This window comes from Budorcas taxicolor, chromosome 12, assembly GCF_023091745.1.
Source record: "Budorcas taxicolor isolate Tak-1 chromosome 12, Takin1.1, whole genome shotgun sequence".
NCBI lineage: Eukaryota > Metazoa > Chordata > Mammalia > Artiodactyla > Bovidae > Budorcas > Budorcas taxicolor.
This window is the reverse complement of record NC_068921.1, coordinates 31,780,570-31,807,833: the sequence shown is the minus strand read 5'-3', so window position 1 is coordinate 31,807,833 and position 27,264 is coordinate 31,780,570. Positions and strand designations below refer to the sequence as shown.

The window sequence follows — 27,264 nt, the reverse complement described above, 5'->3', positions numbered from 1 at the left end:
AGCCTACGAGGCTCCTCCGTTAGTGGGATTTCCCAGGCAAGAGTACTGGAGTGGGGTGCCATTGCCTTCTCCATGTCCTCATCCTACCGGAACCCTTATACTTGCATGCACAACTCCTCAGTAACAAAGTGTCCTCACCTGCCTCAACTTAGAGTCTTCCACTGCCCACCCCCCGGCATCCAGTAAGAACGTGGGAAGAGCTCGGTCACCAGTGTCATCAGAGGCATCTCCCTGCCTGGGTCTCACGACGACGCTGGTGAGATGACACGCCTCCCCGGGTCAGAGGGGCACCTGTCGTGCTGACAGAGATCCTGCTCCCAAGGCACGCTCATGGGCCGGGATACAGCCTCTGCTTCCTTCTTCAGATCAAAGTGTCCAAGAAACAGTGAAATCAGGGCTTCTCTCTTACACACAAGAGTGTCAAGGGGACCCTGAAATGGGATACAGGAAGCACGCTGGCAGATGCCTTCCCCAGATTTGTAAAAATTGGTGTTTTCTGATTAGAGGCTTAATCCTTGCTTTCATAGGGTAAAAGAACACCTTTTCTTCTGCATCACCTTCTGTTGTCTCCTGTGAAAATTGTCCTGAGCCTGAGACAGGTAACAAGCATCTCTGTTTTGGGTACCTGTCCACAGACTCCTGCTTGTCTGGGGCAGGCAGCGTCCTTTTCATCCCCACACCTCCAGCCCCCACACATTCCCTTCTTTGTCAGCACAAAACACTTCCCATCTTCCAACGGGAAGGTGCCCTGTCAGACACGATCTTAACTTCTGTGAGTTGAGGACTTTGCCTTGACCAGTGAGAATGAGCCCATTCTCACTTGACTTCCTTCAGATTTTTCATTTATTCTCTTGGAAGATGACTGTCGCCTCGTAAAACAGCCTGAAGCTCTTACAAGCTCTTTAATCATCTGATACATCTTAGTCCTCTGGCGGACACACAATTCCAATGTCAGGGGAGCCCTGCCACGCTGGACTTGATCTCGCTCGGTCCTTCTTTTCCCTTAATCCTCCTTGGTGCTACCCAGATGCCACTAGCTAGCTTGGAAAAGTGCTGGGTCATTGTTATGGAATGGAATACTACAGGGATCTCCTCTGAGAGGGACTGGTTAGGGTCCCTGCACAGGGAGGGTGGTTGGGGGAGATCAGGGCAGCCTGGAGCTGAGCCCTTCTTCGCATCCAGGATGATCTTCCAGGAGGCAGAAGCAACCCAGGCTCAAGCCACTCACCAGATTTCAGACATCCTATGTGCTTTCCCATGGTAGGTAATTCTGACTTTATCTTCCAATGGGAAGAGCCCCTGTTTGACATGATCTCAACTTTTGTGATAAATATATAGGAGTTGAATTTTCTTCCAGCTTTGGTGAGGAATCACTAATAAAACAAGTTTCTTTAGTTCTGGATTCCAGGAATTTCAATGGTAGCAATACTCTGGACCCAAGCCTCAGCCCTGTCTGTCTCTCAGATGCTATCAGTTCCAGCTTCTCTCACCAGTGCTGCGGGTTGTAACCCAGAGGGAAGACGCAGATGAAATCAGAAGCCATTTGGTCTGTGTGTTTCTCTATATCTGTAACCCATTATAACTCTCGCATCAAACCAACTTTTCCTCGTCATCCACCCAGACATCATTTTGGTTACTTTCACTTGTCAGACGTGACTTCAGGTTGTTCTGTTATCTACTTGGCTTAAGTAACACATCTTGGGCCTCTCTGCTCCCATAGAAGTGGGATGAGGCTTCCTCTAGCCCTTGGAGCCATACTCAGCACTGAAAGGCCAAGCTGGTTTGTCTGACACACTTACTCTCACCTGTCAGAGACACTTGCATGCCTATCAGCTGAATCATTGCATCTGGTGACTCTGGGAGGGAAGAGAACTATAAGATCTCTAGCAAGGAGCATCTTCTGAAATGGGCTTATCTAAACCCACAGAGCCCCTGGGGGAATTCTGGTTCACAGTGTACCTCGATGGGCCATCAAGGATCATAGTGGTCCTAGGCCAAGGAATGAAGGAATGGGACAGAAAGCTCTCGCATCCTGTACAGAAGAAGCGTGCCTGCTTGTGACTAATACCTCTGGAAAGCAGTGTGGCCTGAGAATGGCTTACAGTTGTGGGAAAACTATCACATGTTCCTGCCAAGGTCACTGGGGGTGGGGGGGTCTGGGCCAGCTGCCATGTAATTTAGACTTACAGAAGGAACTCATCTGGTGTACCACCTGCCCCGAACTGCTCTAAATTTAGTTGACCCCCCGCCCCCGACTGTCCCCATCAGCAGCCATTGCTGGCTTTCGCCTGTCTTTCCAGCATTTTTTTACTGATTTTTTTTTTTAACTGATTTCCAATTTTCTGCCCCAAGCCAAACAGCACACATTATTGGGGCCAAGTCTTCTTTCTCATATAGGGAGAAATAAAGGTGGAATCAAGCCCAAGAGAATGACAAGAAAATACCTCTGTCCCCTCCCCTCCCCCCAATACAGTCTGCATGTGGGGGAGGGGCGGCTTGGCCACTGCATTTGTAACAGGTGCTCTGCACCGAGTAACAAGCGCCACTGGCTCCACAATCTCTCTCCCTAGTTCCAAATACTAATGATTCTTCAGAAGCCACTGTCTGAGTATCTGGACAGGAGTCTTGGAGGCTCCTGTTGTTCTGTAGCTCCTGGGCTGAAGAGTAATGTGCATTGTGACCTCTGAGCTGGAGGGACTTGGGGGCTGAGCTGGCGGGAAAGCACGTTACTTGGCGTTGACAGCATCCCTGTTACCTAGGAAACAACAATCTTCCCTTTCTGTCAGTGGAGCATAAACATGAAAGAGAAGGGCTTTCTTCTCTGTGTTGGCCATTCCAGACACCCAGGGAAATTCAAAGTATGTAACTTATAGATTCATGCAACGGGGCTTTTTGATCCGCAGTTGTGGCAAGCACCAGCTCTTTCACCAAATACTCGCTTTCCCCGCACCTCCCCATTCTGAATTGTGTTCCAGGTCACCATTTTCTAAATTTTTTTAAAATTTTATTATTTTTAATTGGAGAATAATCGCTTTACAATGTTGTGTTGGTTTCTGCCATACATCGACAGGAAGCAGCCATAGGTGTGCCCGTGTCCCCTCCTTCTTGACCCTCCCTCCGAGCCCCTACCCCATCCCGCTCCTCTAGGTTGGCACAGAGCACCAGGCTGAGCTCCCTGTGTCCTACGGTTAATTCCCACTAGTTGCCTATTTTATACATGTTCATATGCGGGTTTCCAGCTACTCTCAATCTGTGCCCCCCTTTCCTTTCCCTGCTGTGTCCACAAGTCTGTCTCTATGTCTGTGACTCCACTGCGGCCCTGTGAACAGGTTCATCAGTGCCATCTTTCTAGATTCCATGAAGTGAAGTTGTGAAGTCGCTCAGTAGTGTCCGACTCTTTGCAACCCCATGGACTGTAGCCTACCAGACTTCTCAGTCCATGGGGTTTTCCAGGCAAGAGTACTGGAGTGGGTTGCCATTCCATTCTCCAGGGGATCTTCCTGACCCAGGAATTGAACCCGCGTCTCCTGCATTGTAGGCAGACGCTTTATCCTCTGAGCCACCAGGGAATATATGTGTTAATACATGATATTTGGGTTTCCCTGACTCAGATGGTAAAGAATCTGCCCTCAATGCAAGAGACACGAGTTCGATCCCTGGGTTGGGAAGATCCCCTGGAGAAGGGAATGGCTATCCATTCCAGTATTCTTGCCTGGGAAATCCCATGGACAGAGGAGCCTGGCAGACTAAAGTCCATGGGATCGGGGCTTCCCAGGTAGTGCTAGGGGTAAGGAACACACCTGCCAGTATAGGAGATATAAAGATGTGGTTTCATTCCCGGGTGAGGAAGATCCCTTGGAGGAGGGCGTGGCAGCCCACTCCAAAAGCCTTGCCTGGAGAATCTCATGGAGAGAGGAGCCTGGAGGGCTACAGTCCACAGGGTTGCAAAGAGTTGGACAAAACTGAAGTGACTTAGCATATACGATACTTGTTTTTCTCTTTCTGACTTACTTCACTCTGTGTAACAGGCTCTTGGTTCATCCACTTCACTAGAACTGACTCATTCATTCCTTTTAATGGCTCAGTAACATTCCATTATATGTATGTACCACAACTTCTTTATCCATCCACCTGTCCATGGACCTCGAGGTTGCTTCCATGTCTTGGCTATTGTAAACAGTGCTGCGATGAACATCGGGGCACATGTTCACCACTTTCTCATCCTACAGAAGTTCTGTTATTTAACAGTGCCTATGAGATGCTGCTGAAACTAATCACTCCCTTCCCCTTCACTATATCTGCTCTCATGTCCGTGTGCTTCTCCCTTCGAGGGGATGGACTCAAGCACCTTTGCATCCCTACCACTGAGATGGGTGTCAGCTGCTCGGTGAAGATGCCTGATGACTGTTGAAAGAAGGGACGGGTGCTGCCTTGTCCCCTTGACCTGCTGTCTCACCAGTCCAGAGAATTCTTTATCTCTGTGTCCATCTCCTTTGCTGGTTTTTGAGCAACTAGAGGATAGAATCCCGCATCTAGTTACTTCTGCTTCGCTCAGAGCACTGTGTTTCGTGGGCAGTGGGTGCTTGGTGCAGGTTTAGGAATCCAGGGAACAAATACATTACCCAGTTTAAGTCTCTCCCGGGCAAACTCCCACTTGCTGGCATCATAAGGGAGCCGATCACACTGCTCATCCAGGGGAACTTCATCTGGGTCCATGATAATCGACAGATAGTCAGCTTTAATCTCAGAAGATGACTAAGGAATAAAGAGATCTCAGAGTCACCAACCAGGGAACAATTTAAACCCAGATATGTAATGTAAAACAATACTTGGCATCATCAGGTCCTATTTTGGTTCATTGGGCTGAAACCACATGGTCGGGAGCAGCACGTGCCCTCTGCATGCACATAGATGCATCACACGCGAGCATGCAATTTCCATCAAGCCACTCCTTACTCTTTTCACAGTGCGTTTCTCTGGTACCCCCTCCACTGTTCTGTCTCGGACCAAATGTGCTCAGATTCTGCAGTGACCTTAATGCTTTTTCTTAAACAGTGATCAGAAACTCCCAGGTGGCTCAGTGGTAGAGAATCCAGCTGGCAATGCAGGAGATGTGGGGTGATCCCTAGGTGGGGAAGATCCCTTGGAGAAGGGCGGCCCACTCTAGTATCCTCGCCTGGGAAATTCCATGAACAGAGGAGCCTTGTGGGCTACACTCCATGGGGTCACAAAGAGTCGGACAGGACTTAGCAACTAAAGCACCACCAAGCAGTGATCACATAATTCTTCTCTGAAAAAATGCAAAGTATTTTAATAAAATCATTCCAAACAATGACTATAAATAACTTTCCATGGTCATTCTCCAGGAATACGCGTGGCAGATGGGTCAGCAGTGGGTTGTGGCTTTTCTGGATTTGTAAGAAAGGCTAAAGTGGCCAAGTAAACCCAGGGTCCCTGGGACAGTGGAGAAGCGAGTTTCATATGGGGTGGTTAAAGACACCCAGAAGGCCCCTTGGTTGCCACAGCAACCTGAAAAGGCTAGAGTGAGATTAGAATAAGATTCACCTGGAGGAGTTACAGAAAAAGGGTACTGAGCTCAGAACTTAAACACCAGTCAGCCCTTCTGAAAGAAGAATATAAAGGAGTCCACCAGCAAGTAGGCTCCACAAGTTTCCTGGTGACCAAAATTTTGTGAGTCCCTATTCAGATGGACTGGATTCATCTGAACTGTTTGAGTATTTACATTAAAATTCATGTAAAATGCAAGGTTATTCAGCACATTGCAAGTTTATATATTTAGCATACATAGCTGTGACTCACAGGCAGGAAAAAGATGAAAAGAAAAAGGAAAAATGTACAAAAAAGAAAATAGTTAAGAGATAGTAAATATTTGCTATAAACAAAATTTTAAAAAAATAGAAGTTGATTATTTCAAAGGCAAAGGGATGAGACTTATACACAGCTATATTCCAAGTTCTTTTGGCCACTGGTATAATAAGATGTCGAATAAATAAGGTGGTACCTAACTTCTAGTGCTTGTTTTATCTTGGTGATGCAAATGAAACCCAGAACATACCCTTTATTTCAGATCATACGTAACCGGATTTACATTTAGTGTGTTAGGTTCACATTCATGGGTAATATACCCTGTTCATATTGATTGATTGTAGAATTGACTGCATTTCCATAGGCAGGACAGAAAAGAAGTACACTTGCCCGTAGAGGCTGGGTTTTGATAACTCTTGTCTAGAAGTTACTTACACTTCATTTAAATGAGTTTAGGGCCCTTCCTTTCTGTGCATTTCTCTAAACAGGATCAGAGTTGAGCAGAGAAGGCAAACCTCCCTATCCATTCGACTTCACACCCGCCCACATTCTTTGGCCCTGACTCACCCCGTCCTGGACTGTCACAGCTCACCTCATCCATCACTCGCAATCTGCCTCTTTCTCACAAAAATTATCACTGAAATGTGTGACAGATAGCTCAGGGCAGGAAGATTGCCGGGGCTCCACAAAGAGTGGAAAATGGGGACAGATAGGGAGCATGTTTGTCATGCGTTTGCCAGCATGGTAGACGGGGTGGGGGGGCGCCCACCTAAAGACGCTAGTGCGAGGCTGCAGGGCTGGACGGGAGTGTTCTTTCCCACCCCAGGGTCCTGGGTGCTCATGAGTGGCATGGATGGAGCTTTGATGACTCCAGTTCTCAGCGTGCGCAATAGCCAAGGCCATGAGACACTGTCTCCAGTCTTCCAAGAGCAGAAGAAGAGCTGCGGCCCAGCCGGGGACAGCTTGGGTCCTGTGGGAGCTGAGCGACGTGGGCAGGGGTGGTGACCGAGCCAGGGGAGCAGCCCACGGAGACAGTCTGCCCACATGGCACCTGAGGAAGCCCGTGGTTTGTCTTAAGGCAGATGAGAGGAGATACCCAACAGACCTTCAGGAAGGGCTTTGAGATGAGCCTGCTGGGAGAATCTTAGTTGACCAATGCTTATTCTTTCAATTGACAAACACACAGAGCACCCACTGGGTGCTAGGCATGGAAACTGCTTGGTCAGGCGCTTCAGAACCCAGATGTGGAGGCCTGGGTTTGAATCAGAACCTACATATTACCTTGGGCAAGTTACTTAACTTTATTAAGCCTAGTTTCCTTATCAGTAAGACAGTGTCAGTAGTGGTTCTTATCTCATAGAGTTGCTGTGAATATCATGCAAAATAGTCTATGAAAAGCTATTCGAAGGGCCTGGTGTATAGTAAGCATGAATAAATATTAGCTTTAGTTGGCCTGTGCAGAGTGAGGATGAAAAGAGAAAATACAGTCCTTATCAGTGAGGAATTTACACAGCGGTTATAGAAATCAGCTGGAGATATGTTTTTGATGCCTTGTTCTTCTTTGCCTTCCCAAACCAATTACTTCTCAAATCCTATAGACATTCTGTCATTGAGATGGTCCTTTCTTGCCTTCATCCTTTCTTGTTGACATTCAAGCTTTCTGACTTTTTAGACATACAGGGGACCTCTTCGATTGAGTCCCAGAGTGCCTTTCCAGTGTTATTTCCACTAAAGCTCCCATATGCAAAGTACCCAGACGTTGTCCCGAACCTGGGGAGTGGGCCAGAGTGAGGGTGGGCTGTTTTTCTACTGCTTTCCTTCCAGCAGCAACCTTCAAAGTCTGTCTCTAAACGGAGCTCTCTCTGAAGTTTCTCTGCCCTCTCTTCCTTTGAACTCTGTAGTCTTTGTATCGCCCTTGCAGATCTGGCAGGTTCCGCTTTTGTTAGATGTGTTTTCCTATACGATGTACCTCCCCTTTCCAAATCCCGTTGTTTACCTTTGGCTTCCTTCGAAAGCAGTGGCTTTCCTTGTCGTGTCTTAAAGCCAGTCGCTCCACGCAGCAGAAGCCACAGGTTATTTATTCACCGTGCAGGAGGGCTGCCAGTCGACCTACCAACCCTGGAAGTATAACCTTCCTGGTTTCGAACAGCGAGTCTAATGTCACACAACCTGAGTTCAAAACTCAGCTGCGACTCTAACTAGCTGAGTGACTCTAGGCAGGTTATTTTACCTCTTTGAACCTCAGTTCCCCTCTCCTTAAAATGGGAATAATAATATATTTATATCGTTGTGTTTTTTAAAGGACTGAGATATGACATAAAGAGCTCCCCAAATATGCCACAAACACTCAGCACATAAAATGGTGAAAGTGATTTAAAGTGATTTAAAAAAAAATAATCAAAGCGTAAGAGATGAGCTTGTTATGTTATGTAATGATTTTCTAATTCGGAACTCCTTAAAGATAACTGTTTCTTTGATATATTTTTCTTCTATATATTATATTTTAATGTAATACCTTTTAACAGCAACTAAAACTAGTCTTCATACATTAAAAAAATTAAATGAAAATAATATAATCATTCTTAAAAAATAAGACTTGCATGTTAATAAGGACTAATAGAGCTCTAGAAATTGAGGCAGTCTCTCCTCGGTACTTTACAAGTCCTGTTGATTTTATCCCCTAAATATCTCTTCAAGTCTAATCCTTTGGACTAAGCGACCGTCATTTCTGACTTGGACTGCGTTCTTCCATTCACTGGGTTCTTCTCTATTCACTCTTGTCCACTCTGGTTCTTCCTCCTCATACAGCCTGAAATCGTCTTTCCAGACACAGGTCTCTCACATTTAAAATCACCTACCTGTGCTTAACCGCCCCTCCCACCCCCCCGCCAAGGCTTCCTCTTCTAAAACACGGAGGAAGTCGCTTCCCACGGCCTACAGGGCCTGCCTGGACAGCCTCTGCACTCCTGCCTCCCTCGTCCGCCGCCCCCACCTCTGCCGGATCAGTCTGACCGCCTCACTGCGTCTCCTCTGCCTGCAGACTTCCCCTCCCTTACCTGCTGTGTGGGCGGCTGCCTCCGGTCACCCCTTGACCTCTGCCTGTGCTACAGTCAGCCTCTCCCCAGACTGCACACAGCAGCCTCTCCTCTGCAGGGCCTGGCCCCCGCCCTGAACGGGCGCCTGGGAGTATTTAAGGCATGAATGAACGAAGGAGTGTTGGCTCGTCGCCCCCTCCCCCCAACCCAGTAAGCTCCAGAGAAGCACCGGTTGTGCTAACAGGCCTAATGATAGGAATCTGATGTCTTGAATTCCAACCTGAGCCTCACACGCTGAAGAACTTAATTTTATCATGGGGCTCAGAGGATGGAACAGCAGACAGATAAGACAGAGGTGGGTCTTTATTTTGCCTTTTCCTTTTTGTCTTTTAGCAGAGAGTGAGATTTAGAAAATGAATATTTCTCAGATCTCGTGTGGACTTTAAAGACTTCCTTTTACACTGAAGGTGTTCCTTCTGTGTGTGGGAAATAGTCATCTGTTCATTGTTCTAGCTTTGTTTTTTGAACACTCCACGTTAGGGTGAGATGTTTGTTTTTTGGATTTTCTTTTTTTTGGCCATCAGGCATGTGGGATCTTCGTTCCCTGGCCAGGGATTGAACCCTTGCCCCCTGCGGTGGAAGCGCGAAGTCTTAACTGCCAGACAAACAGGGAAGGAAGTCCTGAGAGATGGTTTAATGATTCATCTACCATGCTCACCTGTTCAGGGCCTGCTCTGGACATCAGGCATTTGGGGGAACAGGCATTTTTTGGGGAAATCTAGCATGATGTCTGGAGAAGGCAATGGCACCCCATTCCAGTACTCTTGCCTGGAAAATCCCATGGATGGAGGAGCTTGGTGGGCTGCCATCTATGGGGTCGCACAGAGTCAGACGCGACTGAGCGACCTCACTTTCACTTTTCACTTTCATGCATTGGAGAAGGAAATGGCAGCCCACTCCAGTGTTCTTGCCTGGAGGACCCCAGGGATGGGGGAGCCTGGTGGGCTGCCGTCTATGGGCTTGCACAGAGTCGAACACGACTGAAGCGACTCAGCAGCAGCAGCAACACGATGTCACTATGCCAGCAGTGCCACTGGGCCTTGTGGCAGATTTTTGCCAAAAGGAGCATAGAATTTCATCTGAAATATTCTTACCCTTTTCAGTTTTCGGATAAAAAGCGTTAACAGGAGCCAGAAGAGGGTTGCAGCCACACAGGTGCACGTCAGAGTGATGAGCTCCAGGTTAGACTTGTCTGAGGTCCCTGGAGAGATAAAAACACCAAGAGGGCGCTAAACAGCAGCTCACAACCCCTGGGTCTGTGATTTGACAGAAAGAGGTCAGTGGCCCCCAAGTGCTTCATCAGGGCGAACACAATCAGCTCCCAGCACAGAGCCTCTCACCTTCTGGGTCAGGCAGGGTTCATGCTATTATCGTCATAAACTCACATGGAAATGAAAAGACTTTCCAGAAATGTTGCTGTGGAGTTTGCCAACAACTCCAGAAATAGTGAGTTAAAAGTCAGAGGAGAAATTAAAAATGGGGGGAAAAAATTAAGGCAGGAACAAGACCTCATTAAAGTGCTAAATCTGGACGATGTGAAATCTCCCTAATGGGTTTGAGAGGAAATTCTAAAGAAAAAGAAAAAAAAAAGGACATAAAAAGTCTCCTTGGGGAATCACAAACGTCTTCAAAGTAGACTTTAAAAATAAAAATAAAGCTCCAGGACTGTCACAATCACCCGCTCGCTGCTCTTGGAACAGACAGGCCAACCCTCCAGGTCTGACCACTCATGTCTGGGGCGCTCAAGTCCGAGGCTCCTCCTCAGGCGGAGCTGAGCCAAGGGACCTGCTGGAGCTGATTCTTCCCCATCACCTTGTTCCTCAGAATCAGAGATGAAAGCCGAGCACTGTTTCTCCATGACCAGAAAGAAAAGACCCAAGGTATCCAAGAGAAGCTTCCAGAGAGGATCCTCCCTGGGATTTAAAGGAATGCCCCGGTGAGCCAGGACCGAGGTTCCCTGCTTCTTGATGCTAGGGGAGTGTCCTGGGAGCTCTAAAGGGATGCCCTTGTCCTTAACCTTCATTGATAGTCTTGCGACCCCATGGACTGTAGCCCGCCAGGCTCCTCGGTCCATGGGACTTTCCAGGCAAGAACACTGGAGTGGGTTTCCATTTCCTTCTCCAGGGGATCTTCCCGTCCCAGGAACTGAACCTGGGTCTCCTGTGTTGCAGGTGGATTCTTTACCGACTGAGCTAGGAGGGAAGCTCATTAAAGGGAGACAGACTCAGTATCAAGTGAGGCCAAGATCCAGTGAAGCTTGCTCCCTTTAGAAATGGAGAGGCAATTTCCTGGCAGGCAGTGGTTCGATCCCTGTTTGGGGAACTAAAGTCCTGCATGCTGTGTTCCTGCCCTGCACCGCACCCCCCCCCCCCCCCAGCCCCCAAGAAATGGTGATGTGGATGACGGGATTTTTTTATTGAGCACTTACTATGCGTCAAGTCCTCACACCTATCTATGAAGCACGGGAGCAAGAATATCCCCATTTCATGCATAAGGGCTTCATCTTGGCGGGGAGGCTCTTGGTTTAACTTATTTATTTGACTGTGCCGGGTTTTAGTTGCAGCATCCGGGACCTTTGATCTTTCTTGAGGTGTGTGGGATCTTGTTCCCTGACCAGGGATCAAACCGGGGGCCCCTGCATTTTTTGAGCACAGAGTCTGAGCCACTGGACCACCAGGGAAGTCCCTGGGCTCTTTGTTTTAACTCAGTGAAGATGTATTGAATCCGACTCCAGGCAAGGAGACAGGTGGGTAACTCAGGGAAAGCTGTCGCTACCAGGAGCTCACTTACAACCCAACCAGGAGGCTTAAGGCAAATGGAAAGAAATGAGGTGCAGAGAGTTTGGAGGCTGAGGGAGAGGTGACGCTTGAAATGGATCTTGACCTGCAGGGGTGAAGGCAGGGGAAGGCACTGTAGGCAGGGGAAGGTGTGCGTGATGACCCAGAACTGGGACATGGAGGTGGGGCAAGAGCAGGGCAAGAATTCTGAGCATCCCTGTGCTCTCAACTCAGGGCCTCGGGCAGCTGGAGCCAGTGCAGCTTCTCTGCCCGGAACAGGAGCAAGTACACAAGCTAAAAATGGGAGCCTCTTTCCTCTTCTCCATTCAGTCACCACGTACAAACAGTCCCTGTGGGCCACAGTCCCCGCCACGGTGTGTCTTCCCATCCGGAGGGGACTCTGGCATTTCCTCTTTTCAGCCCACCCCCAGTTCCTGTTCATTCTCCTTCCATGGCTCATGAAATCCTCTCCTCCTGTCCTACCGCAGGATCACCACCTAAGTTAAGGCCCCTGCAGTCCCCTTGAATGACCGCAGCAGCTTCCTAGCCATCCTGGAGCCCCTAGTCGAGCCCACACGATCTTGCCAAATCAGAGATTCCATGCTGTTGTTCAGTCACTCAGTCACGTCTGACTCTTTGCAACCCTATGGACTGCAGCACGCCAGGCTTCCCTGTCCTTCATCATCTCCCAGAGTTTGCTCCAAATCATGTCCATTGAGTTGGTGATATCACCCAACCATCTCATCCTCAGCCGCCCCCTTCTCCTCCTGCCCTCAGTCTTTCCCAGCATCAAGGTTTTTTCCAGTGAGTCACTTCTTCGCATCAGGTGGCCAAAATATTGGAGCTTTAGCATCAGTCCTTCCAATGAATATTCAGGACTGATTTCCTTTAGCATTGACTGGCTTGGACTCCTTGCTGTCTACGGGACTCTGAAGAGTCTTCTCCAACACCACATTTTCAAAATATTAATTCTTGAGTGCTCAGCCTTCTTTATGGTCCAACTCATAACATCTGGACATGACTACTGGAAAAACCACAGCTTTGACTGTATGGACCTTTGTCAACAAAGTGATGGAGCTCCTTAAATTCCATCATTGCTGCCTACCCCCAGCACTGTCAGGAGAGAAACCCAAGCTCTTACATCCTGGCTGCCCAACCTCACCTGTTCCTTCAGCCTCATCCCCTGCTGCCCAACCATCCCCCCCACATGCTCTACATCCAAATACTTGTAGTTTCATAAATAGACCAGCCCTTCCAACCCTGTGCTTCTGCCCTCACTGTTTCTCTACCAGGAAATCAACTTCCCAGGGGTGAGGTCACACCTTACTCACCAATTGAGTGGATTAAGTCATACTTTGATTTGTCTCTAGATAGTTTCATGAAACTTTCAAAGGGTTCAGGCCAAATTCCCATTCTTGTATATTCACCCAATAAGCATATAGAACATCACCCAAGTGCCAGGCTCTGCTCTGGGGGGCTGGAATGTGGTGATAAATGAAGGGACACAGAAAGGAGCTCATGGTCTGGTGTTCAGGTATGAACGGACAGGTGTGTTCAGAGCTCTGGGTGAAGCAGCAGCAGGCGGTTCTCTCGTTCACAGAGATGCCTCTGGTGCAGAGGACAGTGCCTGGCATGCGGCAGGCAGGCATCCTGAAAGTGCTGGTTGAATGAATGAGTGGACTTGGCTTCATTTGCTGCTCTGGCGGCTTGTGGTTATTCTTCCCTGAATCTCATGAGATCAACTGAGAAATTTCCAGGCATGACCCCCTTCTTCTCTCAGTATGGGTCCTCTCGATGGGAAGACAATAAGTGGCAGTTAATGAGTTTGGGTTTCCTTGGGTTTCCCAGGTGGCACTAATGGTAAAGAATCCACCTGCAGTGCCAGAGATGCAGAGATGCAGGTTCAGTCCCCGGGTCGGGAAGATCTCCTAGCGAAGGGAATGGCAACCCACTCCAGTATTCTTGCCTGGAGAATCCCATGGACAGAGGAGTCTGGTGGGCTGCAGTCCAGGGGGTCATAGAGAGTTGGACACGACTGAACAACTGAGCTTGTATGAGCCCCTGAGGTGAGAGATTTAATGTTTCCTCTCAGTATTCACGCACACACACGCACACACACACACACGTACACGTGTCTTTGCTTATGCTGCAGATATGTTTTATGAAACCAAAAACCAGACTGGGACCTGCTGGGGACACAGTGGCCTTTGGCTGCTGGAGGAGCCGAGAACGTCTGGGACTGAGCACGGTCTGCGTACAGTCTCTGCAAGGACTGACGCCGAGAGACCCCGCCCGCGGTGGGAACTTTCCCACTGCATTCCCAGGGGCAGGAAGTTGACCCCCGAAGTAATCCCACAGTCCTTACTCAGGCAGATTCCTTGCAGTGGGACTGAATGTGTCCGGGTGCACTTAGGCATTTAAGGAATCAGCTCATTAAAAACATCTTTGATGAACACTGGTTAGAAGGGACAGATCTGCTTACTACTCTTACTGTTTTTTGAACACTGAACTCATTTTGTGAGACCTGGTATCCAGGCTCTGCCTCTGTCTTGTCCGGTAACTTGATATTCATCTTCGCTCGGAAGGTAATCACGAGGATCATCCGCTGTAGGTTGACCTAAGTCAGCAGCATCTCTTCTCATCCACTGTTGGCTGTGTTTTCAGGGGTCAGACATCCACACACTGGCCTGCCTTGGACCCAGCTTCACCTCACTGGTGTCAGCTGATGAACTTGGTGTCATTATGAAACAGCCCAGCTGTACATGGCGGGCGTAGGAGGCGGGAGAACATGGGTGGATTTGACAATAATGGGACTTAACGCTGGATCTCAGGGCCGTCCCTCCTGTCTGATGGGTGTGAATGTGCCGCGTGGACGTGGCATGAGGCCGTTTTTATATGGGGTGATGACAAGAAGGTGGCTGATTGAAAGAGGTCAGGTATTTGTACCTCTTATTTCAGATTGCGGACCGGGCTGCCCAGAACGTACCGTGTCAGTTTCCCTCCCGGGCTTCGGCCCATCCCTGCTGGGGTAGGAAGGGCAGGCGGGGGAAGGGCTGGGTTCGGAAGGTGGTGTGTCTTGTCTAGAGTCTGCAGAGCTTGACTGTGTCCTGCCATCCTGCCCTGAGCCTTTCTGACGGTGGTGGGCAGCTCTGTCTGCATGGGACCCAGGCTGTGTGATGTGGCAGCATCATCCCGGACGGGACACGTGGCTCTTTGTGGCCCCAGACCACCTGAGTGAACGGGCAGCAGAACCGGGTAGCTCAGCTCCTGCGGTGTAGCCGGGTGGTGCCTCCCAAGAAGTGAGGGCAACTCCCCAGCAAGAGGCCAGGGCCCCAGCCCCAGGCCTGCCTTGACTGCAGAGAAGGAAGTCCTTCCCTGACCCTGCACACAGCTGTGAGTGCCGGGGGCTCTGTGCGCCAGCCCCATCCCTAAAGTGTGGACGTGCCAACAGCACCCCACCTCACAGGAGAGATGGATAAAACTAGGTGTTATTGTGGAGGCTTCACTCTCTTTTCCTTTTAAAAAATCCTCTTATTACTTTTTGTTTTTATTTATTTTCTATTTTATTTTTGGCCATGCTACGTGGCATGCCGACTTCCCTGGTAGCTCAGACGGTAAAGAATCCGCCTGCTGTGCAGGAGACACGGGTTTGATCCCGAGGTGGAGAAGATTCCCTGGAAAAGAGAATGGCTCCCCACTCCAGTATTCTTGCCTTGAGAATTCCGTGGACAGAGGAGCCTGGTGGGCTGCAGTCCAGGGGGTCACAAAGAGTCGAACACGATCGGAAGACTGACACACACACACCCATGCAGCATGCAGAACGTTACTTCCCTGACCAGGGATCGAACCCATGCCCCCTGCGTTGGGCGCACAGAGTCCTAACCACTGGACCACCAGGGAAGTCCTCCTCTTATTACTCTTCGTACTTCAAGTGCAACATAGTTTTTTTTTTTTTTCATCCAAACATATTACGTAAAACACAATTTGCTTTTCCTTCTAAAACTAATCAGACTTTGACCCAAGTACTGACCATTTTCCGTAAACCACTGAGGTACTTTCCCTGAGAAACTGGCCTAACACTCAGCATGGCTTAGGAGTTATTCTCTGGCTCTGGTGTTGTTTTGAGGGGACCATTCATGTCGGCTTATTGCCCATTATGCTACTGGGACATCGAGAGAAGGGTGTGTTTCTTGTTCACTCTGCAGCTCAAGCACTGGCCTAGAGAAAGGCTCAATAAATGTTTCTATATGGATAAAAAGAAAATCAATCAATACACCTGAACCTGGCTGCCCATGGGAGTCAATCAAGCCAGGTTACACCTCCTTTAACCTAAAATCCAGTAACCAGGAATCCAGTTACATTTAGATTGACTGTCATGCTGATTATGAGGGCTTTCCTGGTAGCGTGAAAGAATCCGCCTGCCAATGCAGGAGAAGCAGGAGATGTAGGTTTGACCCCTGGGTCGGGAAGATCCCCTGGAGCAGGGCCTGGCAACCCACTCCTGTATTCTTGCCTGGAGAATCCCATGGACAGAGGAGCCTGGTGGGCTTCAGTCCATGGGGTCACAGAGTCAGACATGACTGAAGTGACTAAGCACACACATACACACACTTACTTTTAGGTATACATACGAATTGTGAAGCCTTATATGTATACTACAGAGTTTGGTATACAGACACCAACTTGGGAAGTGAGCTGTGGACATACTGTATTTGGATTAAATTTGAAATACATTTCAAGAGGAACTTTAGGTAAAGATACTTAAAATTGCGATTCTATCAGTTCTGTAACACATTTTTATCACAGTAAGGTAAAGTCTTAGGTCAAATAGGAATTTTGTGGCCTGGAACACCATTTGTGTGACTTACTGGCTAAGTCTAGAAAAAGTATAATACAGCAAGTTTTGCTGAAATGGAATTCAATTTATCATATTAACAAATAAGGCGTGCATGCTAAGTTGCTTCAGTTGTGTCCAACTCTGTGTGACCCTCTGGACTGTAGCCTGCCATTCTCCTTATATATTTGAGAAGTTTTTATCATATGCCATATGCACTGTTAAGTTTGTTAATCCTTCCAGCAACCCTGTATGGTTGGCATGCCATAATTCACACCCATTTTGCAGGTGAGCAAACTGAGGCTCCAGGAGGGAAGTCATCTGTCCACGGTTGCATGGTTCATGGGCAGGGACACACCTGACTTCAGAACAGGGCCTCTTCCCCACCAGGTGGAGGGGCAGGTAAGCGGAGTGGTTAAATAGGGATCCAGTTCTCAGCGCCGCCACTTCCCAGCTTTGTAACCCTGGACAGAGTCCTCACCCTCTTGGGGCCTCAGATTCTCACTTGTAAGTAGAAAAAAAAAAAAACCCTCCTTGGATTATTGCAAAAGCGAAGAAGACTGATGCATATTATGTGCTTAAAATGGTGCACTGCAAGGTCAACAAGTGTGAGATGTTCTAACTGAATTCCAGCACCGTTTTTTGCATTCTCGATCGAGGCCAGCTTTCTGTCATTGTTTAGCTTTCAGTACAAAGGCACGCATAGCCTGTCCTCAGCCCTCCAGGGTGAAATCGGGGAGCTGCCAGCTCAACTCTCTCTCCCAGGAGAGGAGTGACACCAGTCACCAACATCTCCATGTGAATTAGTTTATCACACCCTTCCTAGTGCCAGGAGAGCCAGGGCAGAGAGCTGTGTCGGAGGAGGCTCAGAAGGATAGAGGGGAGAGGCTAGTCCCTAAGACGAGTCTGTTCAAGCTTTTCCTTCTCTTTACACTTGGGACTTCGTTAAGGAACGTAGCGTATCCTTCCTGCCGCGTGTGTCCTTTCCTGAAATGTGTCACTGTGGGGTTATTGTGGCACAAAATTCACAAACCACACCTGTTTGCATCCATTAGTCATCCTCAAAAAAATGTTACAGGGGCTTCCCTGGTGGTCCAGTGGTTCAGAATCCAACTTGCAAGGCCGGGGACATGGGTTTGATTCCTCGTCGGGGAACTAAGATCCCACATGCTGCCAGAGCAACTACTGAGCTCCCCGTGCTGCAAAGAAGACCTGACATAAGCCCCCAAATAAATAAGCTTTTAACAAATGTTAAAAATGGTAGCTACTCTTCAAGTTGTTTTCTCCTGCATGATGACAAATGCTACTATTATGCTTTGCTACTATTTCAATAGCAAAGCCTAAATGTGTTAGAAGAATGTGTGTATATGTGTATCGGGTTGGCCAAAAAGTTCAGGTTTTTCAGTGACGCTGTATAAGAACCTGAATGAATTTTTTTGGCCAACCCAACATATATACACATACATATATGTATATAGATATAGTAGTTATTACTTAGAATAAGAAAATAGAGTTTATTTTAAATCCTCGGATGAAAATGCGCCACCCGTGCATTGTAACAGTCCCCTCACTATGGAGGGCCGTTAATTTCAGAAACTATTCTGGTTAGTAACAGCTTTGTTGCTGTTGTTTTTAATATTAGCACTTCCCCTTTGAGCACTCCACATGTGCTTCTGGGCAGTCCAAACCAAACAAGACCTGTGATTATTTAAAGAAGCCACTTTGATTCCCCAGTCCGCTCATCCTTTTCAGATACAAAAATAACACATTGTTTTATCTAGGAGTATAAGAATCCTTTTTCAAAGGAAATAAAAAGAGCAGACAGTTTCCTTCCTGGCTAATGCGTGAACCTCTTTCAATCTGTTAAACATAGCCACAGACACAACTTATTTGCCCAGCTTCACTTCCTAAACTCAACCTGACAAGATATAGGCCAGGGGGGAGGGTCTAGGTTGCATATATTAGGAAGCCAAGTCTTCAGCTTGATGCACCTAATTCATAGCTACCAGAGACAGAAGCAGTGATTTAGACTCCAGAAGCAAGAATCTCATTTCAGTGATGAAATTATGAAGCAGGTACCGCCTTTAATTGTTCTGAACAGCATCCAAGGATCAAATTTTTATTCAATTAGCCCAGAGTACTTCTAGTCAAGATACTGCATCTAATTTGTAAGGTCCACATAATATCAACTTTCAGAAGTTCTTCCTATTCAAGATTATCTTCTAGGGAGCTGAAACCTGCCTCCTTGAAACGTTGCCACCATCTCCCTCTCTTGGTTCTGCTTCTCTTTTCTGGAGTGTTAAAGGGTAAGGCCAGTGTCTCCTCTGTCTGATAATGCCTTAAATATTTGAAGAAAACAGTCATGTCACCCCCTCTCTCCAAGCTGACTCATTTTTAGACTAAACATCCTCCCTTCCTTGCGCTGTCTTATCATTACCCTATTAGGGTGTGGCTTCATCTGTTTATGCTTCTCTTAGAAATGGGTATGGAGATTTCAGGTATGGTTTGATGATGGCTGATCAGGTAATTTCTCAGCTAACCATGATTTTTCAGCCAAGAGGCTAGATACAGCAGTCATTCTGAGAGCAGGAAAAAAGCTGCAAAAGAAAGCAAAGGAAGAGGAAAGCAAACTATAAAAAGCAGACATAAAGACTCAGAAAAGCATAGCTGTTGGGGGCAATTATGGGTGAAAGTAAGGAGCCGTGTACAGAGTAGCTGCAGCTACCTTGCAAATTATACCATTTCTCTAAGTGATATTGAAGACTGATGCCCCATGAGGAAAAAGAGGTCATGAATCAAAGGGACCAATTCCTCGGGGTGTGGGAGGAATCCGTTCTGACCCCGCCAAAAGGATAAATGATTTGCATCGACTCTCCCCCCTGAAATTATCTAAAACAACTGGATATTTTAAAAAATCTTTATAAAAGTTTAAAACAATCTGACACAACAGGCCAAAATATGCATGAAAGTGGGAATGAAGTAGGGTTGAGTAGGATTGTGAAGGCATTTCTACTCTGAGGGTTTTTACAGAACCTTATAAACAGCAGCTTCAATTTTCATGGCTTCCCAGAGCGTAGGGGACTGGAAATGAAACTCAGGGTCCTCACAGGGGTGGGATATCTGGCAGAAAATCCTACCTGTAAGGCTGGCATGCCAGAAAGCAACCCCCCTCAGGGTAAAAGTGAAGTTACCTACCTCTAAATGAAAACTGACTGTATAAACAAAAATAATACTATGTGGCTATAAGCAGATGGGATTAGCAGATGCAAACTATTCCATGTAGAATGGAAAAACAACTAGGTCCTACTGTATAGCACAGGGAACTATGTTTAATATTCTGTGATAAAGCATAATGGAAAGAATATAGAAAAGAATGTGTGTCTATGTATAACTGAATCACTTTGCCATAGAGTAGGAATTAACATTGTAAATCAACTGTACTTCAACAGAATACAATATTTTACAAAGTAACCAGTTTCTCACAGAAGTCACTGGACTAGTCAATAGGAATTTTTGAGAATTATTTAGACTTTGCAATTGCCAAGGGTGGTCTGGATGTGGGAGGTCCAGAATTACTCATAACTCACTGTCTTCTTTCCTGCCTCATTCGCTTGGCTAATCCAACATCCTGCAAGGCTTCGTTCAGAGGTCAAGTCACTCTCCCTATCGTTTCAGCCTCTATGAAGTCTGTTAGCCCTTATCAGCAGCATTGTGTAGTCTGTTTACTACCAATTAGTGTTTCTATTTTACCTGTAGGAGGAGCTCAAAATGTCTATTGATCTGGTTTTCCTGGTTCCATGTCCCCCTTAATTGCCTTTCAATGAGGTTTTCAAAGCACATGGAGGTTAGAGAGCATTTCTCAAAAGCCCATATCCTGTATGAAAGTGAAAGTGTTAGTCACTCAGTAGTGTCTGACACTTTGTAACCCCTTGGACTGTAGCCCTCCAGGCTCCTCTGTCCACGGGATTCTCCAGGCTAGAATACTGGAGTGGGGAGCCATTCCCTCCTCCAGGGAATCTTCCCGATCAGGGATCGAACCAGCGAAGCCCCCCATATCCTGCACAGTCCTGGGCAAATAGGTAAGCTGTTGAGTTAACAGTTAATTTAATTTGGTTCCTCTCTGTTGCCCTCAACAGTACAGTGATGTATTTCTATAGCCTGCCGGGCTATAGTCCATGGGGTCACAAAAGAGTCAGACACGCTGAGCAACTTTCACTTCACTAGGATTACTATATATAAAATTTAAACACCAAGGACCCACTGTGTAGCACAGGGATCTCTTCTCAGTATCTTATAATAACCTGTCATGGAAAAGAATCTGAAAAAGAACATAAATATATATAATGGAATCATTTTGCTGTATACTTGAAACTAACACAATGTTGTGAATTGAGTGGACAACGATAAAAACGAAGAATAAAAGGTGGCAGTAGGATTGTCTGGAGGAGAACAAGTGGAGAAGGGAGGCTGTTCAGACCGAAGGAGAATGATGTGTATGGGCAGAGGACCGGGGGGACGGGGTGTGTTCTGCTCTAGTCCAGCTGAGGGGCTGGGGCGTGGGGAAGAGGGTGAGAGCTGAGACTGGCGGAGGACCTGATGCACTGGGATGAGGAGAATGGTGGCCAGAAGCCCCTGCAGCATCTGAAGCAGGGGCGGAACAAGTTGTAGGTCAGGCATTTAACACACTGTATAAAGTAGGGAACCAATAAGGACCTGCTGTGTGGCACGGGGAACTCTGCACCATGCTCTGTAATAGCTTGTCTGGGAATAGAATCTAAGACAGAGTGAGTGTGTGTAACTGATTCACCCAGCTGTACATCTGAAACTAACACTGTAAATCAACTATACTCTAATAACAAATCTTTTTACAAAGATGAGTCCTGTAAAAAGATGACTCTAGACTTGGGCATGGATTGGAGGAGGGCGAGAGAAGAAAGAGGAATGCTGTCTGAGAGGGAAGGGGTGATGTCCGCAGATGACAGGGGTCAGCTCAGCTGAATGGCAGCCGATGTGGGCCGTTCAATAAAAATCACTTCCCGTTTCCTCAACAGTGAATGATCCAGGTTGACAGAAACTTGGAGAGATGACCACATTGCCTGACTTTGCTGAAAAGCATGACATTCATGGGAGGAGGAATCGGGGGAAGCCATCTAGAAGCGGGGAGACAGGACAACAAGGAGCAGGGTGGGTGGGCTCAGTTAAACCCTAAGGCCTTGCAGACAAGCTCCCGGGGTGCTTCGGGAGAATGGAAACCTTCCTTCTGCAGTTTGCAAAGACCTAGACTCAAGTCAGTCCTGGCAGTGGTGCAACTTTGGGCCAGTAATTTAATCTCTTCAAGTCTCCATCTTCTTATCTTTAGACCGAGCATAATATTCCTTCTTTGGATTCTCATGAAGTTAGTGGGATTCAGTTTGTCAAGTGTCTAGCCTGGCGCCTGCACATAAGGGTACTAAATAAAAGTACTAAGTAAATACCAGTCTCCTACTAAGTGCTGGGGAGGGAATGCAGACACAGCTCCTGCCTCAAAAAGCTTGTAATTCAGTAGCAAAGAGACTCATGTGCTCAGTCACTATCCAACCCTTCGTGACCCCATGGACCAGAGCCCACCAGGCTCCTCTGTCCATGGGATTCTCCAGGCAAGACTACTGGAGTGGGTTGCCATGCCCTCCTTCAGGGGATGTTCCCGACCTGGGATTGAACCTGCATGTCCTGCACTGGCAGGTCGTTTCTTTACCCCTGAGCCACCAGGCAAGCCCCCAAAGAGAAGCATATCGATTCCTAACTAATCATGAAAGGAAGAATAGAGTAAGTTCTGATTCAAGATCGAAGGAAAATGGTGTGGGTGAGGAGAGAAAAGGATGTATATCTGACTCAGCTTTCATCCCAGAGGCTGTAACAGAGCAGAAAGCATCTACACTGGCCCTAGAGAATAAGGAGGATTCGCCTGAAACAGAGAGGCGCCTGGACAGAAGGCATTCCAGGCTGTGTTAATGGTGAACCCAGGCCATGCTTAGCCTTCTGCTGTGAGTCAGGCTGACTGATGGCCAGAACCCTGAAGAGATTAGCCCCCGACCCGGCCTGGGGCTCCACACCACCCCTGCTCTGGCCACAGCTGCAGGAGGGTGACAGCAGACTGAGGCAGCTGGCAGAGTGGTGGTCACAGCCAGTGGGTGGGATAGACTCACCGATGTCATGAAGCAGTGGGGCTTCTAGGAAACTCAGAGCAGCCTGGCAGAAGAGGGGAAGGGTCAGGAAGTGGTCATCTACGAACTTGCATAAATATCCCTGCTTCAGGCAAGGGCTTCTCCCAACCCATCGGAGCCCAGGACTGACGATCAGGGAGACCTCTTCATTCTCGGGAGGCACCCCCTTCTCAGATCTCCACCCCGGCCTCCCTGATACAGTCTGGGGTCCTTGTTAAAATATCAATGAACAGTCCTTTACAGAAGGAAGTATTAAGGAGAGAGGTACCCTTGATGCGTTATCTTCTCCATGTGTAAGCAAATGAGTTGATACTTTAAAACAAGGAGGATTGAGGAGACAAATAGGACCATAACTTAAAGGGTTTGGGAAATGCTACCCTCGACTTTTTTCTGAAACTGTAAATTGGTGGTAGTTTCAAATTTTCAGGAGACTCTCCAGGATCATTTCCTTGTAAGAGACTGGGATTGATGGGGAGTTCCCTGGTGGTCTAGGGTTAGGATTCAGTGCTTTAACACCCATGGCCTGGGTTCAGTCCCTGGTTAGGGAACTGAGATATGGAAAGCCTCAAGGTGCAGCAAAAAAAAAAAAAAAGAATGGGGATGATAAATTCTCAGTTACCATCTTTAAGTAGTGTAGTTTCCAGGGCAGAAAAGTTGATGAATATTGCCTTCTCCCTTAGTTCCTCCTTAGGAAATTCTTACATACTCTGAAGTCTCCTTGGGAGCATTTGCAAATAGGCCGCTGAACGACATTTGAAACCTCAGTGAGTCATAGATGTGTACACCTAAGAGGTGCCAATTTGAAGACTTTATGGTGCTGTAAATGTCATGTTTTTGGATGACTCTTGGCACTGGAGAATTAAAATCGAGGTCTAATCTCTTTTCTGAATAGAGGCCACGTGGCCAAAGCCCAGGCTAGGATATGGCCTCTTTGGGTTTTGCTGCTCAGCAGAGCTGTTTGAGGAAGCCTGGGGAATACTTTTCTTCGTCGTGGTCTGTTTACCATGTGTGGCTTCTCTCTGATCATATTTTGCAGCCTGTGCTGTGCTCAAGTCATGTCCGACTCTTTGTGACCCCATGGACTGCAGCCCACCAGGCTCCTCTGTCCATGGGATTTTCCAGGCAAGACTACTGGAGTGGGCTGCCATGCCCTCCTCCAGGGGATCATCCTGACCCAGGGATCGAACCTGGGTCTCTTGCATTGCAGTGGGGTTCTTTACCACTGCACCACCTGGGACACCCACTGTGCAGCCTATCTCATGTTAAAAACAGGCTTGTGACAACACGGGGAAGAGCCAGTGTATGTGTAACTCAAGGGGACTGGGAAAAGAATGAATAATTTCCAGCATGTGTTTTTTTTTTTCCCCTCTCTATGCCTGGCTTCTGTCTTCTTGGACTTCTTTCTCACAGGTGTGGCCACTCTGGCCATTCTCTGGGGGTTAACGTCACGGCTCTGGCATTGACAGGCTCTCCCATCTTCCAGGGTCTACTTTCTGCCGGAGTCTGTGTTCCGACAGTGGCCTCTCTCCAGGGTGGCCGGCCTATGTCCTCCCCCTCGGCCTTGCGGGGAGGGACCAGACAGGCTAGCCCAGTGGGACGGGGAGGGGAGAAGGAAGTCGGGGAAAGGAACATACTGAAGGGACAGCGGGGGATCGGGAGTTGGCAAGTTCACCAAACGGGGAAGCAGGTGTCTGGGCAGCTGTTTACCTTGCACGGTGAGGTGGGCCGAGCTCTCTGCCGAGCCCTTCAGGTTGCTGGCTTTGCAGTGATACACGCCTTCATCCTTTTCCGTGACTCTCTCGATAAACAGCGTGCTGCTTCCTGGTCCTAAAATAATTCCTGGGGAGTGAGAGATGTTTACATTAGTGGGCCTGGATGACAGAGACAACAGCCACTTGTGTGACACAGCCCTCTTCCTAGCGTTATGCCTTCGGATGAGGAAATCCGAGCTCTGCTTCACCTGGGCCAGCGCTGCTTGTTTGGTCTTGTCCAGGCTGTCTCGTGGCACCTTCTGGAGCTCTGAAGCTACTCTGGAGATGCAGGTCTGACCCAGGCCAGAGAGAAAGATGGGGCAGCTGCCTGCACCTTGGAAGAGCACGTGTCAAGGAGTGTGTGCATGTGTGTGTGTTACTTGCTCAGTCGTGTCCGACTCTTTGCAACCCTGTGGACTGTGGCCCACCAGGCTCCTCTGTCCATGGGATTTCCCAGGCAAGAATACTGGAATGGGTTGCCATGACCTCCTCCATGGGATCTTCCCGATCTAGCGATCGAACCCAGGGCTCCCGAATTGCAGGCGATTCTTTACTACTAGTGCCACCTGGGAAGCCCCAGAGAAGGGGTATATCTAATAATAATAATAACAATGTTGTTGCTCAGTTGCTCAGTCATGTCTGACTCTTTGTGGCCCCATGAACTGCAGCAAGCCAGGCTCCTCTGTCTTCCGCTATCTCCTAGAGTTTGCTCAAATTCATATCCACTGAGCCGGTGATGCTAACTATCTCATCCTCTGCCACCTTTTTCTCCTTTTGACTGATAACAAGAACCATTTCCTCAATGTCTTCTGTGTGCCAGGCAAGATTGAGACCCCATTTTAAGTTGGAGGATAATTGCTTTACAGTGTTGGTTTCTGCCATGCATCATTGTGAATCAGCTCTAAGTATACATATACCCCCTCCCTTTTGGGCCTCCCTCCCAGTCCCCATCCCTGTCTTGACAATCATCCTGTAAGGGGTTATTGTCTCCTCCTTACAAACATGGACCCTGAGCTTCGGGGAGGTTAAGGAACTCAATTGAGAGCTTGCAGTCGGACGGAAGGCACACTTGTGGCTCAGGGGTCAAAGCCAGGCCTTTTCCGTTGGTCACGGTGGTGAAGAGCATGGGCTGGGCTTTGAATGAGGCTTCATCACCTGCAGCTTGTCCCTTTAGGCCAGCTACTTCACCTTTCTGTTTCTGTGTCCTTCGCCTTAAGGTGACAGTGAAAATAGCTCCTACTTGATAATGGGAAAAAGGATAGCAAGTGCCCAGCACACAGTAGGTACTCAGTAAGTGCAGGTTGAAGTGTTACTGTGGAGCGGGTGGAGGGAGGGGGATCCAGCTTCCAGACCCAGTTGCTTCAGTACCAAGTACTGTCACTCTGCATTTGAGTACTGACTGCTTAGTCTGAGGCTGAGACTTGATGGTGGGGAGGGGCAGGCTAAGGTGCGGCGTCTGCTGAGGGACAGTTAACTCATACTAACCCCAACACACACTCACACACACTCTCTCTCAGACACACACACACACACACCAGCAAACAGAAAATGTTTGAGTGAGAATCAATACATGTAGCATTGCAGAGCCAATCAAATGCGAAGTCTGGGCAGGGAGGAGCTCATTAAGAATAGGAAAGTCAGGGAAGGCAGCACGGAGGCGGTGGGCTTTGGCTTAAGGTCTAAACCATTATGAGGTGATGGGAGAAAGAGGGGGCGCCGAGAAGAAGCAGGACCCTGGAATGAACATGCGCTGAGTGCTGGTTCTGGAATAAATTGGGCCTGACCAGACCAGAGGCTGTATTTTGTTAGCTGAAATAGTTTGTATTCTCCTGATTATAAAGAATAACATTCGATATAGAAAACTGGAGAAATACATTGGAAAGCATAAAGAATAGAAAAATACAAACAAACCTGTTCTCACTCCCAGTCAATTGTCCTTTAAACCTAAAGGACCTAAACCTTTTCTTTTTTTTTTTTTTTTGCCGTAGCAAGGAGTATGTGGGATCCTTATTCCCCAACCAGGGATTGAACCTGTGCCCCCTGCACTGGGGGCACAGAGTCTTAACCACTGGATCACCAGGAAGTCCCCCTTAGTCTTTTTAAAGTGGTCTTTTTACACAGCTTGTTTACTGACATTATATTTTAATCTTGAGCTTCCCAGATGGCACTAGTGGTAAAGAACCCATCTGCCAAAGCAGGAGATGCAAGAGACATAGGTTCAGTCCCTGGGCGGGGAAGATCCCCGGGGTTAGGAAATTGCAATCCATTCCAGTATCTTGCCTGGAAAATCCTATGGACAGAGGAGCCTGGCAGGCTATAGGGCCAGTCCGTGGAGTCACAAAAGAACCAGACACGACTTAGCATCTAAACAACGACAAGGTACTAGACACTAGTCTACATGCTGGTAGTACAACGATAAGCGAGGCAAATCAGTCCCTGCCTGCACAGGGCTTCAGTTCTACTTTGGGAGAAGTGTAAACAAACAGTGTCATTTCACGTGGCCATAAAGTTTGTGAAGAAAATGAGCCGGGTTAAGGAGGGTCACAGGTTAAGGAGGGTGAGGAAGCTATCTTAGGTGGGCTGTTTCACTCTGAGGAAGTGACGTTTGAGCAGAGACCAGGGAGGTGGGCTAGAGTGAACCAGGTAAAGACATGGAAAAGGGCATTTCAGGGACAGGAAGTAACAAACTGAAAGCCCGTAGGGGCAGGAAGGAGCTTGTTTAGGGAACGACACGGTGGCTTTGTTCTGGAGTGATTGTGGTTGTTTTTACAATTAAGC

At 47.9% G+C, this 27,264-nt stretch overlaps 1 protein-coding gene and 1 non-coding gene across 3 annotated transcripts in view; both read right to left on the bottom strand.

Moving 5' to 3' along the window:
• FLT1 (fms related receptor tyrosine kinase 1) overlaps nt 1-27,264 on the bottom strand; it is a 207,153-nt gene that overhangs the window by 35,760 nt on the left and 144,129 nt on the right. For both annotated transcript variants that reach the window (XM_052649905.1, XM_052649906.1), the window contains 3 exons: nt 24,443-24,574; nt 10,016-10,122; nt 4,623-4,755 (listed from right to left, as the gene is read on the bottom strand). In XM_052649905.1, coding sequence (XP_052505865.1) covers nt 4,623-4,755; nt 10,016-10,122; nt 24,443-24,574 — 372 coding nt within the window. The remainder of the gene's footprint in view (nt 1-4,622; nt 4,756-10,015; nt 10,123-24,442; nt 24,575-27,264) is intronic.
• On the bottom strand, nt 15,526-15,598 carry TRNAG-CCC (transfer RNA glycine (anticodon CCC)). Its single transcript has one exon. It is a non-coding gene; the product is annotated as a tRNA-Gly (tRNA).